The sequence below is a fragment of the Chaetomium fimeti genome, assembly GCF_033439085.1.
Source record: "Chaetomium fimeti strain CBS 168.71 chromosome Unknown B0H64scaffold_2, whole genome shotgun sequence".
Classification (NCBI taxonomy): Eukaryota; Fungi; Ascomycota; class Sordariomycetes; order Sordariales; family Chaetomiaceae; genus Chaetomium; species Chaetomium fimeti.
The window spans coordinates 487,764-501,502 of record NW_026944330.1 but is presented as its reverse complement, the minus strand read 5'-3'; the positions used below and the strand labels follow the sequence as shown (position 1 = coordinate 501,502).

Here is a 13,739-nt window from a genome sequence, read left to right as displayed (position 1 = left end):
TTACAGCATCGTCATTGCAGGTTTCCTTCCCTTGAATAATATCCCCAAAGATTGTATTGTGACCCACAACGCCCGGCTTCCCTTTTTGTGCGACAGCTCCGTAGGCTACATGTAAAACAGATATGTAGCCTCAGACACACAACGAACAGGTCAGAGTTGGGGAAACAACAATTACACGCGTCCGTGACCGGGTATCCATAACTCTACACGCCCCCACCGTTCATACCTACAGCGCAACATCCTGGAAGGAAGCCCCATCAGCAGGCGATTTCCCACCCTTCTCATCTTGGCCAGCCGCCTTCGTCTCTTCTGAATCGTTACCCTCCTCGTCCTCGACCGTCGGTTTCGGCCTCTCCGCAAGCCGCTTCTCGTCCCGCTCGTCCGCTAGCATTTTTTGTTCGTCCTGGCCCGCCGTCCTTGCCTTTTGCTCCTCCTTGTCCTCCTCCTCGTCGTCACTCGACGCATCCGACTCGGCGCCTCCCTCCTCCTTCTGCCTTGCTTCGTTTTCCGAGCCGGCTTCCTGTGCCTGGCTGCCGCTCGGACCGGCCCCGTTGCGCGGCGCTTCCTCGTCCTTTTGGGGAGGCGACGGCGCGGTGGCTGCGGGCGCAGTCGTCGTCGTCGTCGCCGTCGTTGCCGTTGTGCCGACCGTCCCCGCGGTGCCAGGCCTGTCTTCAAACGGCGGGCCGGCGCGGACCGCGTCCAGGTAGAACTTCGTGACACCGAGGATGCGGCCGTTGCGCTCGCACGCGTCGACCCACTCGGGCCGGACGATGGGGATGTTGAGCTCGCCGGCCTTCTCCCACTGCAGGCCGCGGCCCTCGGTGGTGACGAAGTGGGTTGTGTCGATGCGCACGCCGTCGACGATCTTGGCGCCGATGCGCTCGACAGCCGCGGCCAGCCCCTCGCGCACGGCGGCCGGGAGGATGCCCGTCGTGATGGTGATGCCGCTCAGGTCCGTCATCTTGTGGGTGCGCACCGTCACGCGCTGGCTCGCCGTCGTGCCCGCCGTCGTGCGCAGCACCAGATGGAACGTGTACTCGGTGTCGACGGCCAGGCCGCTGATCTTGGTGGTGTGCATGGCGAGCGGCTTGGGGATGTTGCCCGCCTTCTGCCCGTTGCGGTACAGCGCCAGGCTGATCAGGTCGGCCGTCGCCAGCTGGATCGGGTCCCACTCGAGCACGACGCTCGTCTGGGTCGCGTTGCGGCACCGCAGCACGGGCGCCAACGGCTCGGCCGCGCCGAAGCACGAGAGGATCGAGTCCTGGAGCTCCCTAAACGAGCGCTCCGCTGCCGTTTCGGAGTTCTTGTTGCGCGTGACATTGATGTCGACCATAGACCCGGATGTGATGTCGGGAGGGAGCAGGATCGAGGGGAATTCGATCTACAGAGCCGGCGACGATGGTATTAGCAGTGCATCTCTCGTCCGAATAGCTCCGTGGTGTACACATGCCAAGCGTTTGTCAGGGGTGAGTAGCACTGTGACGCCGGCGTCGACCTTGCCGACAGTGAGCGAGACGAGCATTGTTGCGTTTGTAGAGTTGGCGTGCTGAGTGGTGTGCAGTTGGAGGATGCTTTGGCAGGTCTGCTCGAGGTCTGCGCTCGATACCGAGTGAGCCGGGGTGTCCTTGATCTGGGAGCTTGTCGCAAGTTTCGATGTTTGGTCGAGACGAGAAGAGAGATACAAGGCCGTTTTGCCCTGGATCTCCTGCATGCCTGGTGTCTTGGCGGGCTCAGCTGGGGTCCACTTGGCGACGGCCAAAATGCGCTGCGCAACCTCAAAGTGACGCAGGCTCAGGTACCCGCTGCGGGGGACCTTCAGCGGGATGGCTTCGGACTCGTGGCCGATGGTGGGGTTCCATACCTTACGCCGTCTCCATCAACGCTGAAGTCCCAGAAGAGGATCCGGTCATCCCGTCAGCTCTTTCACCCACGCATGTCCATAATCACCCATAACCACCCAACCTTTCACCATGCTGTCCGATATCCAGACCGAGACCCCGCCGGAGAACCTCGCCGCCCTGGCCGAGACACACTACTTTGCTGCCAACCCTCCCCCGAAGGACCTTGAGAAACATGTTGCGCTGGCTCGCGATTTCATCGACTACCACTCCGCCGCTGGAAAGCGGCTGGTGTTGATTACTTCGGGGGGGACAACAGTGCCTTTGGGTATGTCTCCCTCCCAATTGAACCGGCGAAGCCCAATTTCTGACAATTAGACGTGTAGAAAAGCAGACAGTCCGGTTCATCGACAACTTCTCTGCTGGGACTCGCGGAGCTGTGAGTGCCCTTCCACTTACACCGGTGTTGCTGCTCAGGGGCAGGGGCAGCCCCCACTCCCGTGAACCTTTTACTTCAATTTTTAAATGAGTTGATATCAAATTGTCAACGGCTATGAAGAGCACTGATCTGAACAACCTTTCAGACGAGCGCTGAATACTTCCTGGAAGCCGGATACGCAGTTTTGTTCCTGTAAGCAGTCTCACCTAGCAGTCGCTTTCCCCGCTCGTGTCAGCCCCCTTTGTCGACGAATGCCGAGGAAGCTGACATCTCACTCAGACACCGCCAATTCTCTCTCCTCCCGTTCTCGCGCCATTACAGCCATGCGACCGACTGTTTTCTTGACTTCCTCCGGGAAGGTCCCGACGGCAGTGTCGTCGCTCGGGATGAGGATGCTTCCAAGATGTTACACGTCTTGAGGAAGTACCGCGACGCACGCGACCGCAATATGCTGCTCCTCCTGCCGTTCGTCAGTATCTCGGACTACCTGCATGAACTCCGCAGCGTTGCACAACTAATGCGGCCGCTTGGTCCCCGAGGGTTGCTGTACCTGGCCGCTGCCGTTAGCGATTTCTTCGTCCCTGTAAGGACCTTGGTTTATCCTCGCAGCTTACCCCTGATCCATAGCTAACCGATTTGCTAGCCGGAACGCATGTCCGAACACAAAATCCAGAGCACCGACGCCGTTGATGCTTTGAAAAAGAGCCAAGGGGTCAAGGCCCGGCCACCGTCCGACGAGGAAGAAACATTCGACAACTTCGACTCGTCTCCTACCGTGCCCAGAAGCAAGAGCCTGGTCATTGATCTTGACCCGGTACCCAAGTTCTTGAAGAACCTGGTCGAAGGCTGGTCACCGCAGGGCATGATTGTGTCCTTCAAACTCGAGACGAACCCCGCCATCCTAGTCCACAAGGCCAAGTACTCGCTTGATCGCTACCAACATCATCTTGTGATTGGCAACCTTTTGTAAGTCCATACACCAGCTAAAAGTCTAGAGAACCTAAATTAACTCGTTGTCGCAAGATCTACACGGAAGTGGGAAGTTGTATGTTCTTTTTTTTTAGAGCCAACTCCCCCCCCCCCCCCCCCCGCCCGTCATATTTGCAAGTGGCTGACATGACTAGGTGTTCGTCTCGCCTGGGAACCCAGATCGCTGGATCCGCGTGCCAAGTGGGGACGGGGTTGAAGACGGCGCGCCGGTGGTCGATACGGAGAAGGACGAGCCTGCCGACCCCAAGAGCTTGCCCGAAGGCGAGCCTGAGGTGGAGATCGAGAGCCTCATCATCCCGGCGGTCCAGGACTTGCATTCCAAGTATATCCGGACGGTCGAGGAGAGGGCTAATGCGTGAAGCGAAAGTGGGAAGTTCGGCATAGATTTCGAGCAGCGAGCTTTTTGATACACAGACTCTAGCGAAGTCACCGGATTGGCGGGTTGCATGTACTGTTTCTTCCATCTTCGAAATTTCTCGCCTCATTTTTTGATACCGATGCAGTCCGGATCAGTGGCTTTGTGGTTTCGGGTTGCGCAGGTGGGCTTGTTGGCTATCGTTCCCAGCATCGCACAGTGAAAATATGGTGAGACTGCCACCCAAAGCAGCTACAAGCCGCTTTTCGGCGGCTCTTAGGGTCCGCGGTGCTGGTAAAATATTGGTCCAGCGTTTGTATCTCCATCATCACTGGGCCGCGTTGGGATAGGCAAAGGACGTGGGTTCGAAACCCCTCCAACGAAAAGCGGTTTGGCGGCTCATGTTGAAGTGCCACCACCTTAAGACCCGTTTCCGTTCAGGTCGATGACGGCGTGAAAGCCGACGACACGGTGATGAGCAACTCCGCTGCAACCCGGGGGTTTAGGTGGGTAAAATGACCAGCTCAGGGCCGAGGCATGCAAGCTAGCCCCCGAAATTTCGAGGTTTACCGGGGCGCTGAGATGGCCCCGGAGAAGAACCATTGAGACGGGGAATAGCGTTGGCCACGAGTCCGGTTAAGTAGCGGAGTAGCTGGTCAAACTCAATCTTCATGACAGCTTTGGGCTTCGCCACGGCAACGCGGATGCTTCCCCGAAGCTCTTTCTTGGACCCGTCCAGACTCTTGCCGGACGAGTCGTAGCCAGCCGCGTTGAGAGCGCGGAAGAGCGCCGCCCTGACTACCCGCTCGCTCGTCTGGCGTACCACGGCGTTGCTACTGTCCGCCGTCGAGAAACCTTGGACATAACACCACAGCGGTTTCGTCTTCTTATCTTGCGCGTAGGTGTGCAGCACTTTGGTGATGAGAGGGTGCTCGAACTGGCCGAGGTACTTGAGGTGGTACATGGAAAAGACATTGCGCGGAGCAATGGATACGCGTATGGGAAAGTCCTGGAATTTCTGACCGGGCATTAGACGCAGCGCGAACGGGAACGATATTTCCAAGTCGGCTGCAAACTTCGCGACCCTTTTGCTTGGCTTGAAGGCCTGCAGTGCCTGCGGTGAGAGCTCGGCGCCAGGAGTTGGTGCTGATATCGGATAATTCTCAAAATTGGGAAGGGGTTTGTTGGCTAGTGGCGGAGCAAGCCGCCGAAGGGTACGCCGGAACATGATCGGGGCTGCGGGGAGGATGTTTGCTGTCCGTAATTCCGTTGTGTGTACCTAGGTTGGCGATGTGAAGATACAGTGGGTCGTGGTGTTGACCTCAAAAACGGCAAATTGTCTATGCCATGCACAGACCACATCTCCACCGAGAACATCCAGGGCTTGTTCGACGCTGACCCACTCGCCACTCGCCCCCACCAATTCAGGCGAAACAAACCCAACTCCCTGCCCTGCGCCCCAAAAGAGTCATATAAACCCCACTGCGCCTGCCCCTCCCTCGCGCCTCGTTTCTCACTTCCCATCGGCATCGCTCGGTAGTAACACCGACCACAAAAATCGTGCAGGCAGGTCCTCATCCTCGACTTTTGCGCAAACCGATTTTACTCGCGGATACTCGCCTGAGCGCGCCTTGTCAATATGCCGAAGAATAAGGGAAAGGGTGGCAAGAACCGCCGCAGAGGAAAGAACGAGAACGAGTGCGTTGCGGCCCTTTCCCTCTTCACTCTCGTCTCACCATCGCTAACACTCAAGCCAGCAATGAGAAGCGCGAGCTCACCTTCAAGGAGGAAGGGCAAGAGTACGCCCAGGTTCTCAAGATGTTGGGGAACGGAAGACTCGAGGCCATGGTACGCTCGTTGCCACCACAAACGCACACAACTCGGAAGGAAAATGGGCTAACGTAGTCGACAGTGCTTCGACGGTGTCAAGCGTCTCGGCCTTATCCGAGGCAAGCTCCGGAAAAAGATCTGGATCAACAACGGCGACATCATCCTCGTTTCGCTGCGCGAGTACCAAGACGAGAAGGGTGACGTGATCCTCAAGTACTCCGCCGACGAGGCTCGTTCTTTGTACGCGCCCCCGTCTTACCCCTTTCAGCATCACCTCAACCCCCACATTGCTAACCCCCCATGCAGGAAAGCCTACGGCGAACTCCCCGACACAGCCAAGATCAACGAGACGGACACGTTCGGTCCCAACGAAGACGGCGACTGCGGCTTCGAGTTCGACGAGGACCGCGACAGCGAGGAAGAGGGCGAGGGCGCCACCGCCGGCAAGGACATTGCCATCGACGATATCTAAACTGCCGCTGCCCCGCGAGCCAATATCATCCTCCACTCCTGGGGCGGGAACCACCCCTTCTGACCTCGACCCGACTCTTTCTTGGCTCTTGCCAAGAAGGGGGCGTCAGTCGGGGAACGGAAAGTAAAAAAACTGTCTTCTCTCTCAAACCTTGGTCATGCGGCTTGCCGTGTAGCCGAGAGTTCCCCGACAGTTGGTGGGCATCTCGTCTTGGTGGTGGGGGTAGGGTCTAGTCTGAAAGGGGACGGGTTTGGTCGTGATGGGAGAGACGTCATCACCGGGCCTGTCCCATGTTGTTGTTTTAGAGGTTGAAGTAGTTCGTTAGGGTAATGCTAGCAGTTTGCTTGGCCTGGCTTTTTGTCTCGCGGGATATGAGTCTTATGCATCGCGAGATCTCATGCAGCGAAAAATCAAGTAGTCAATTATATACATCACATGCGCTCGGTTTTCAGTGAATTTAGTAATCCCTACACCAATCACTCCTCGAGTCACGGGGGTCTCAAAAAACCTGGTAACACTTTTGTTCCGGTTTTAACTATCTACACACGAATGATAAGCCCGTCTTTCTCGGCTGGAGGTGACCTCCATAACAAGCGGTACGCCATATTTGGCAATGCCAATATTTCCAAACCCCGTATCCCCATCCTCTTAACTCCTGTAAGCATGTCCGGCGTTCCCATTCTCCGTACCATGTCTCTCCGAGCTGCCATGATCATGGTTTCGATCTTGCTCGAGGCTCTCGACCGAGCTGTCAGCTCTATCTCCGATCTCCTGTCGCCCACTGCCTTGACTACCCCATATTCCAGTCTTGATAAGGGCCCTTGAGCTTTCCTCGCCACGCCTAGCCCTTGAGCAACCGGGTGTTCTCCCAGTGCGCCACATCACCAATCATCATCGTCATCCTCATCATCTACGAGCAATTAGCATTTTCATCATTTTCCTCCAACCGAACGGACACGACTTACCACTCCGGCTAACTTTCTCCTTCCTCTTCTGCAACGCCGCGGCCAGCGCATCCGCCATACCACCACCGCCGGCCCCAGCCCCAGCCGCAACGCCAGCGGGCGGCAACCCACTACCGTGCGGCCCTATATCGCCGCCGCTGCCACCGCCGACATTGACTCCGCTGCGGTCGCGGATCTGGGAGCGGTCGACCTTCTTCAGCGAGGCAATACCGCCGGCGCCGCGGATGCCGTCGAGCATGGCCGAGCGGGACTGGTCGCCGCCTGCCGGTAAGGGGGCGGCTGGGACGCTTGACGAGTAGCCGGAGTCGCGGTTTGGCGGGGGTGGGGGTGGAGGTGGCGGCATGCCGCCCATGCCGGGACCGGGAGGGGGAGGAGGCGGCGGCGGCGGCGGGCCTCCAGACATGGGAGGAGGCGGAGGCGGCGGGGGTGGCGGACCTCCGGACGTGGGAGGGAGAGGTGGAGGGGGAGGGGCGCTTGATGAAGGGAGGGGCGGGGGTGGAGGGGCGCTTGATGAAGGGAGCGGCGGAGCTGGAGGTGGTGCGGGTGGTGCACTGGATGCAGGGAGAGGTGGTGCAGGAGGTGCGTGGGATGAAGGCAGCGGCGGCGGAGCAGGTGCAGGAGGGACCGGGCTTCTAGCCGGGAGTGTGGGAGGCGGGCGTGAGCTCGGTGGTGGGAGCGGCGGTGCGCTCGCAGCGGGAGCCTTGGGAGGCAATGGCGGGGGGGCGGCATGGACAGGCTCCCGAGATGGAGGAGGAGGGGGAACGGAACCGCGACTTGGGGGTGGCGGAGGTACGTTTCGCTGACCGGTAAAGGGCGGCGGAACAGCATGCCGTTGTGATGGCTCGGCGTTCTCGATTGGCGTCTTAGGCGGCCGAGGTGGAGGCGGAGGCCCGGGGGCGGGAGGCGACGGTACCGCACGAGGGGGATCCGAGCGTGCGAATTTTCCAGCCTCAGCAAGAGGCGGGGGAACGGCAAACCTCGACCGAGTAGGGGGTGGGGGCGAGTCCCGCGCCGGTGTCGGTGCCGGTGCCGGTTCCGGCTCGAATTTGCCGGACCGCCTCGGCGCTGGGGGTGGCGGAGGGGCCGGTCCTCTCTTTGGGGCCGGAGGCGGCGGAGGTGCAGCTGCTGCTTCAGAGACTGGCCTGGGGGGTGCCGCGGGTGGAGGAGGGGGCGGGGGCGGCGCTCTCAAACTACCTCCGGACACATTGGAAGGCGGCGGAGGAGGTGGAGGAGGTGAGGAAACCGGCTGGTTGGCTTGAGCTGCCTGCTCCTCCTTGAGGAAGTCGACAATAAAATCCTGGTTGTCACGGATGAAGTCGTCGTTCAACCCTTTGGATTTCAAGTCCTCTCCAAAATGCTCCCTCCACAGGGGGTCGAAGGCATCCAACTTTGCGAATCTGGGCGGTGCTGCTGGGAGTTCGTGGTACCCATTCACGCTCCCGGACCGGTGGTCTCTTACAGGGGCGGATGCCCTCGGGGATTCGGGCGCTGTGGGGGCTGACGAGTGTCGGTGTCCTCCAAAAAGGCCCCCGAACAGCCCGTGGTGATGCTTGTGGTGGTTCGAGGGCGCCGCTCCTCCAAACTGTGTCTTCAGCGTTGCCTTGCTTGCATTCTTTTCCCGGTCGTTCATCTTCTTCAAGAACTGTTTCGCCTCCTTCTCGTCGACGAAGGATAATCCGGCCAGGCATTCCTCCAGCTCGAAGGTGTGGAAGAAGACGCGGTCTTGGTTGTAGTTCCAATTTTCGTAGATCTCCTGGTCCCATATCACGCCCCGGTTTCCGGGCTGTCTACGAGTTAACAAATCATGTATGATGGCGTATGGAACCAAGCGGGCAGGGACGTACCGAGATGTCCACCATCTTGACCCAGTAGGTGTTGCCAACAAGGTCATTCGCCAACACGACGGCACCTTGCAAGCCTGTGTATGTCCATTTCGATCGGTTGGGGTGAGCTACGTAGAGCCTAGCCACGCCAACGGCGTGGATCTTATTAGTCTGCTTGGGAACGAAGCGCTTGACGATCTCGCGGTCGTCGTCGCTGAGTATGGACGGCATGGCGGGGGAGGGAAGCCGTCCGGGTGTCGGGTCTGCGGCTACCTGTTGCCAAAAGCTTTAGAGGCAGGCGAATATCAATGGTGACGTCTAAAACGAATGGCGGGTGCGGCGGCGAGACTGTCGGTATTGTTGCGACTCGTAAATCGACGGTTTCCTCAGCAGCGTGCGTCAGCGGCCGGCCGAAGACCTGGGGAGGCAGCGCTAATTGTGGCCAAGTCGGGTCGCATCCAATATTCGGCGTTATCTTGCCGAGGAGGGGGAAACTGTCGTTGCTCGTCCGATCGATGCGGGAGACTCGCTCGGTGCGTAGTGGCGAGTTGACAAGGTAATTGGCAATGGGGCGGGAGTCGGAACGAGGGTATTGACGAAGTCGAGTTCGGAGACGGATTCGCAAACTTGGAGCTGGTGGAAGCTTCCTTGACTCAGGCTTGCATCACCAAAGCCACAGATTCAGGGGACACCGACTGGCGGGGCGCGCGATTGCTGACAGGCAGGGGTTCATTCTGATGGGGGCTCAGCCACAGATGCCCAAGTGGGGACCGTTTAGTACCTCCTGGTACCGTATTTGGGACGTATTGTCCGGCCCATGCCGAGCACTTACAACGAGGTCCCTCACCTACAAACTGCACGGTACGGCGGACCTCCGGAAAAAGATACTTGTCGACTCAGGCCTTGAGCCATATAGAAACAAAGCAATGATATTTCGCACTTCATGAGGTGTTTAATCGATATTTATTCGGTCACCCAACCATTCCTAGGCTATTCGTACCGTCCAACACTTGCGTCGTCATCAGGCTCGTAACCACAGGCAACGTCATAGCATATACAACAAGTACGGAAACTGCGCTTCGTGCACCCATTTATTTGTTCATATCCTCTGCCTTGGTTCGGCGTTCCTCTTTGGTTCCCTCCTCTTTGACGTTGAACTCCTTGGGGATGGCCGGACCGGGGTGCGCAGTGTGTGCCTGGAACGCGTTCTTCACAGTATCAGTCGCCTTCTGCAGCGGGTTGTCGCCGGTCTAGTTCAGTATCAGAATTAGATCTGGGAGCAAATTTGACAGCGTTTTGCAGGCCAATGGCTTACCGGCTGGTTGGTGTCTTTTTGTTGGGTTGTCTTGGAAGAGTCCATGACGCTTGATGAGAGGCTGCGTGGTCGGTGGCAGGGGGTTGAATCGGTAAAGTGGGTCGGGAATTCGAGATTGAAATCGTTCTTTAGTAACAGTTGCGATGCGCTTTATGGTTATGGCGGAGAGATATGAAGAGAGAATAGTGTAAAAGGAGAAACCGTAGCCAAATCCTAGTTTCTCTCCCTTTTGAACCGGGCCTTGTTGGCCTTTTGTACGCGCACTTCAGCTGGCGCGTCCGGGCAACAATGACGTCGGTCTTGAAGCCACACGCGGCCTCCGGGCAGGTGTTCGCTCATTAAATCTTGGCAACGTCTTCACGCGGCTGCCCGCCACTCTCCGACAACTGCCAGCAATTGAGCGAAACACGCCCTCGCAACACTCCCTACCCTGCCCGATGCCTCCTTCAAGACCAAACGTCGAGTAACGCGCCCCATATGTCGGCTGCCGAGAACTCGCAACCTGTACAGGCCGTGAAGCTCTCGCTGCCTCTGGTACGTCGAATGAAAAGCCCGCCCACTTATTAGGGTCATCTCTTGTTCATTTTCTCGACGTCAAACTTGTACTTATCCCTCCTTCCCTCCAGGTTTATCAACAGAAGCTCTTTGAGGAGCTCCGAAAGGAGGATGAACTCGTCGTTCTGGCTCGGGGCCTAGGCCTCATCCGCCTCATCACCAACCTCCTCCACTCGTACGATGCCGCCGGGAACAACCTGATCGTGATTGTAGCAGCCGACGACAGGGAAAACGCCTGGATTGGCGAGGCCCTTGCTGAGCATGCCGCTATCAGCATGTCGCCCCGTGCCCGGGGTTTGACGGTGGTAAACACCGACTTCACCAGCGTAGCAGTCCGCGAGAAGATGTACGCGGCTGGGGGCATCTTCAGTATCACCTCTCGCATCCTGGTCGTCGATATGCTCACTGGCCTTCTGAACCCTGAGACTATTACGGGCATGGTCGTTCTCCATGCCGACCGGGTTACCGCCACGTCCTTGGAGGCCTTCATTCTCAGGATATACCGCCAAAAGAACAAGGTCGGTTTTCTCAAAGCTTTCTCGGACAACCCGGATCCCTTCACCACGGGCTTCTCACCGCTGGCTACTATGATGAGAAATATGTTCCTTCGAAAAGCTTCGCTGTGGCCGCGCTTTCACGTACACGTAGCCGAGGCCCTTGAGGGGAAGAAGAAGGCAGAAGTGATCGAGCTGGAGGTCCCCATGACAGATGCTATGCGTGATATCCAAAATGCCATCATGGAATGCGTCGAAGTCTGCATCCAGGAGCTCAAAAAGGGCAACACCGGGCTAGAGATGGACGATTGGAATCTCGACAGCGCCCTGCTAAAGAATTTCGACGTCATTGTCCGCCGCCAGCTGGATCCTAACTGGCATCGCGTCAGCTGGAAGACGAAACAGATCGTGGGCGACCTGACCGTTCTTAGGAATATGCTCCACTCAATCCTAGCACTTGATGCGGTTTCCTTTCTCCAGCAACTCGACACCATTCACGCCGCCAATTCGCCGGCCCCCGGGACGACGAGGCAAACGCAGTCCCCGTGGCTGTTCCTAGACGCTGCTCAAACCATCTTTGAAACCGCAAAGAGGCGGGTCTACTCTAGCAGCCAGAGGCCGGGTCCAAACATCAATAACATTGATTCACTGCGCCCTGTCTTGGAAGAACTGCCAAAGTGGGCCGTCCTAGCCGACGTGTTGGAAGAGATCGACCGGGACCTTTACTTTGAGCCTGCTGCTCGCGATGATTCCAATGGCACCATCTTGATCATGTGCTCTGATACCGACACATGTCGCCAGCTCCGCGACTACCTCCAGACCATGCACGTCAAGCCAAGGACGGAGAAAAAGATCGAGGAATTCCACGACCCGGAGGAGGATAAGCCGTCGGCTGCTTTCATGATGAGGAGAAGGCTGCGTAACTACCTCAAGTGGAAGCGAGAATTCGCCCAGGTCAACGCCAATTTGTTCTCGGAGAATCAGAAGGCCCTCAGCGGCGCGGTCGATCCACGCCTAGGTCAGTCAAAAAACAGGGCTTCCGCAAACAAGAGACGCCGCATCCGTGGTGGCGGAGTGGCAGGCGCTGCGCCTGGCCGCCTTGAAAATGGGAGCGTCGCGCAGTATTTTGAAAAGCCAGGCGAGGTGGCCGAGTTGATGGCCGAGGTCCAAATCACCGAAGAAGAAACGACACAAAAAGAAGACATCGTCGCGGACCCCCTAGAGGACATGGACGACTACTATCAATTGTACGAAATGCAAGACTTAGTCGTCATCCACGCGTACGACGGAGATCTAGACGAACATATTTTAGAGGAGATCAAGCCGAAATACATTGTCATGTACGAGCCCGACGCCGCCTTCATTCGGCGGGTCGAAGTCTACCGCTCGTCCCACAACGACCGGAACGTCAGGGTCTACTTCCTTTACTACGGCGGGTCCGTCGAGGAACAGCGCTACCTCTCTAGCGTCCGCCGTGAGAAGGACGCCTTCACCAAGCTCATCAAAGAGCGCGCCGGCATGTCGCTTGTCATGACAGTCGACGCACACGGCGCCGAAGACCCGCAGGAAGCCTTCCTCCGCACCATCAACACGCGCATCGCGGGCGGCGGCAAACTCGCCGCGACCGCCCAGCCGCCGCGGGTCGTGGTCGACGTGCGCGAGTTCCGCTCCTCCCTCCCGTCCCTCCTGCACGGCCGCTCCATGGTCATCGTACCCTGCATGCTGACGGTCGGCGACTACATCCTCAGCCCCGCCGTGTGCGTGGAGCGCAAGAGCATCAGCGACCTGATCAGCTCCTTCAAGGACGGCCGGCTGTTCGCGCAGTGCGAGGCCATGTTCCAGCACTACCGCAGCCCCATGCTGCTGATCGAGTTCGACCAGAACAAGAGCTTCACGCTCGAGCCCTTCGCCGACCTGTCCGGCAGCCTGGCCAGCGTGAGCGCCGCCAGCGCGGGCGCCCACGACCTGCAGAGCAAGATCGTCCTGCTGACCCTCGCCTTCCCCCGGCTGCGCGTCATCTGGTCGTCGTCGCCGTACGAGACGGCCGAGATCTTTGAGCGGCTCAAGGCGCAGGAGGCCGAGCCGGACCCGATTGCGGCGGTTCGGGCGGGGTTGGACGGCGACGGCGACGCGCAGGCTGAGGGGCAGGTGTTCAACGCCGTGCCGCAGGAGATGCTGGGGGCGGTGCCCGGGGTGACGCAGAAGAATATCATGAACTTGGTGCTGCATACGGAGAACATCAGGGAGGTGGCTAATATGACAGCGGAGGAGCTGAACCCGCTGGTTGGGAAGGAAGCCGCGGGGAAGATTTGTGGTTTCTTCGCGAAGGATTTGTTGGATGGGTGACGAAAGTGCGAAAGACAAAGACAAAACATGATCTTGAGACATATCTCATAAAACCGCCAGGGCTGGTCACGCATTAAATGAGTCGTATTTCGTTCTCTAAACAAGAAACGGGACAAATAAAAGTCAACGGAGATAACCGGCCTACCCGCTAAAATGCAACTCTTTCCCTCCTACCCTCCCGCCTTCCTCTCGTATCATCAAAAGCCTCTCGCTCGTGGTATTGGGGTATCTCATAAGATGCATCATACATCGTCGTGAAGAAAGCGCAAGAGGGTTTAACTCCCCCCCACCCGCGCGCACGCCCTCTAGAAGTGCAA

The 13,739-nt window shown here is 58.2% G+C and overlaps 7 protein-coding genes across 7 annotated transcripts; 3 read left to right on the top strand and 4 right to left on the bottom strand.

The window, feature by feature from the left end:
* Window positions 1-226: 226 nt before the first annotated feature.
* B0H64DRAFT_316731 (uncharacterized protein) lies at window positions 227-1,522 on the bottom strand (the record flags this gene model as incomplete). Its single annotated transcript, XM_062800300.1, has 2 exons — window positions 227-1,381; window positions 1,445-1,522. 2 exons carry the CDS (start codon window positions 1,520-1,522, stop codon window positions 227-229), a joined length of 1,233 nt encoding a protein of 410 aa, XP_062661795.1.
* Window positions 1,523-1,970: 448 nt separating this feature from the next.
* Window positions 1,971-3,626, top strand: B0H64DRAFT_438770 (DNA/pantothenate metabolism flavoprotein; the record flags this gene model as incomplete). Its single annotated transcript, XM_062806372.1, has 7 exons — window positions 1,971-2,166; window positions 2,225-2,277; window positions 2,423-2,469; window positions 2,557-2,860; window positions 2,921-3,243; window positions 3,301-3,322; window positions 3,402-3,626. The coding sequence occupies 7 exons, from the start codon at window positions 1,971-1,973 to the stop codon at window positions 3,624-3,626; spliced, it is 1,170 nt and encodes a 389-aa protein (XP_062661794.1).
* Window positions 3,627-3,896: 270 nt separating this feature from the next.
* B0H64DRAFT_70757 (uncharacterized protein) lies at window positions 3,897-4,984 on the bottom strand. Its single transcript, XM_062808645.1, has one exon. The coding sequence runs from the start codon at window positions 4,848-4,850 to the stop codon at window positions 4,167-4,169; it is 684 nt and encodes a 227-aa protein (XP_062661793.1). The 5' UTR covers window positions 4,851-4,984; the 3' UTR covers window positions 3,897-4,166.
* A 76-nt stretch (window positions 4,985-5,060) lies between these two features.
* Window positions 5,061-6,380, top strand: B0H64DRAFT_384629 (uncharacterized protein). Its single transcript, XM_062803017.1, has 4 exons — window positions 5,061-5,320; window positions 5,380-5,470; window positions 5,535-5,692; window positions 5,759-6,380. The coding sequence occupies exons 1-4, from the start codon at window positions 5,262-5,264 to the stop codon at window positions 5,922-5,924; spliced, it is 474 nt and encodes a 157-aa protein (XP_062661792.1). The 5' UTR covers window positions 5,061-5,261; the 3' UTR covers window positions 5,925-6,380.
* A 342-nt stretch (window positions 6,381-6,722) lies between these two features.
* Window positions 6,723-9,413, bottom strand: B0H64DRAFT_70712 (uncharacterized protein). Its single transcript, XM_062808644.1, has 3 exons — window positions 8,734-9,413; window positions 6,890-8,672; window positions 6,723-6,834 (listed from the first exon to the last, which is right to left on the bottom strand). Exons 1-3 carry the CDS (start codon window positions 8,941-8,943, stop codon window positions 6,806-6,808), a joined length of 2,022 nt encoding a protein of 673 aa, XP_062661791.1. The 5' UTR covers window positions 8,944-9,413; the 3' UTR covers window positions 6,723-6,805.
* A 141-nt stretch (window positions 9,414-9,554) lies between these two features.
* Window positions 9,555-10,399, bottom strand: B0H64DRAFT_471597 (uncharacterized protein). Its single transcript, XM_062807889.1, has 2 exons — window positions 10,028-10,399; window positions 9,555-9,962 (listed from the first exon to the last, which is right to left on the bottom strand). The coding sequence occupies exons 1-2, from the start codon at window positions 10,070-10,072 to the stop codon at window positions 9,804-9,806; spliced, it is 204 nt and encodes a 67-aa protein (XP_062661790.1). The 5' UTR covers window positions 10,073-10,399; the 3' UTR covers window positions 9,555-9,803.
* Window positions 10,400-10,504: 105 nt separating this feature from the next.
* B0H64DRAFT_370795 (uncharacterized protein) lies at window positions 10,505-13,422 on the top strand (the record flags this gene model as incomplete). Its single annotated transcript, XM_062802108.1, has 2 exons — window positions 10,505-10,561; window positions 10,654-13,422. 2 exons carry the CDS (start codon window positions 10,505-10,507, stop codon window positions 13,420-13,422), a joined length of 2,826 nt encoding a protein of 941 aa, XP_062661789.1.
* Between the last annotated feature and the right edge of the window lie 317 nt (window positions 13,423-13,739).

Excerpts from the sequence above, each read along its gene's own strand:
- B0H64DRAFT_70757 (XM_062808645.1), bottom strand. The coding sequence starts at position 4,850 with ATGTTCCGGCGTACCCTTCGGCGGCTTGCTCCGCCACTAGCCAACAAA.
- B0H64DRAFT_471597 (XM_062807889.1), bottom strand. The coding sequence starts at position 10,072 with ATGGACTCTTCCAAGACAACCCAACAAAAAGACACCAACCAGCCG. Across the intron at positions 9,963-10,027 it reads AAAAAGACACCAACCAGCCG|ACCGGCGACAACCCGCTGCA; the intron begins GTAAGCCATTGG and ends ATACTGAACTAG.
- B0H64DRAFT_70712 (XM_062808644.1), bottom strand. The coding sequence starts at position 8,943 with ATGCCGTCCATACTCAGCGACGACGACCGCGAGATCGTCAAGCGCTTC. Across the intron at positions 8,673-8,733 it reads TCAAGATGGTGGACATCTCG|CCCGGAAACCGGGGCGTGAT; the intron begins GTACGTCCCTGC and ends ACTCGTAGACAG. Across the intron at positions 6,835-6,889 it reads GGAGAAAGTTAGCCGGAGTG|ATGATGAGGATGACGATGAT; the intron begins GTAAGTCGTGTC and ends AATTGCTCGTAG.
- B0H64DRAFT_384629 (XM_062803017.1), top strand. The coding sequence starts at position 5,262 with ATGCCGAAGAATAAGGGAAAGGGTGGCAAGAACCGCCGCAGAGGAAAG. Across the intron at positions 5,471-5,534 it reads ACGGAAGACTCGAGGCCATG|TGCTTCGACGGTGTCAAGCG; the intron begins GTACGCTCGTTG and ends CGTAGTCGACAG. Across the intron at positions 5,693-5,758 it reads GCCGACGAGGCTCGTTCTTT|GAAAGCCTACGGCGAACTCC; the intron begins GTACGCGCCCCC and ends CCCCCCATGCAG.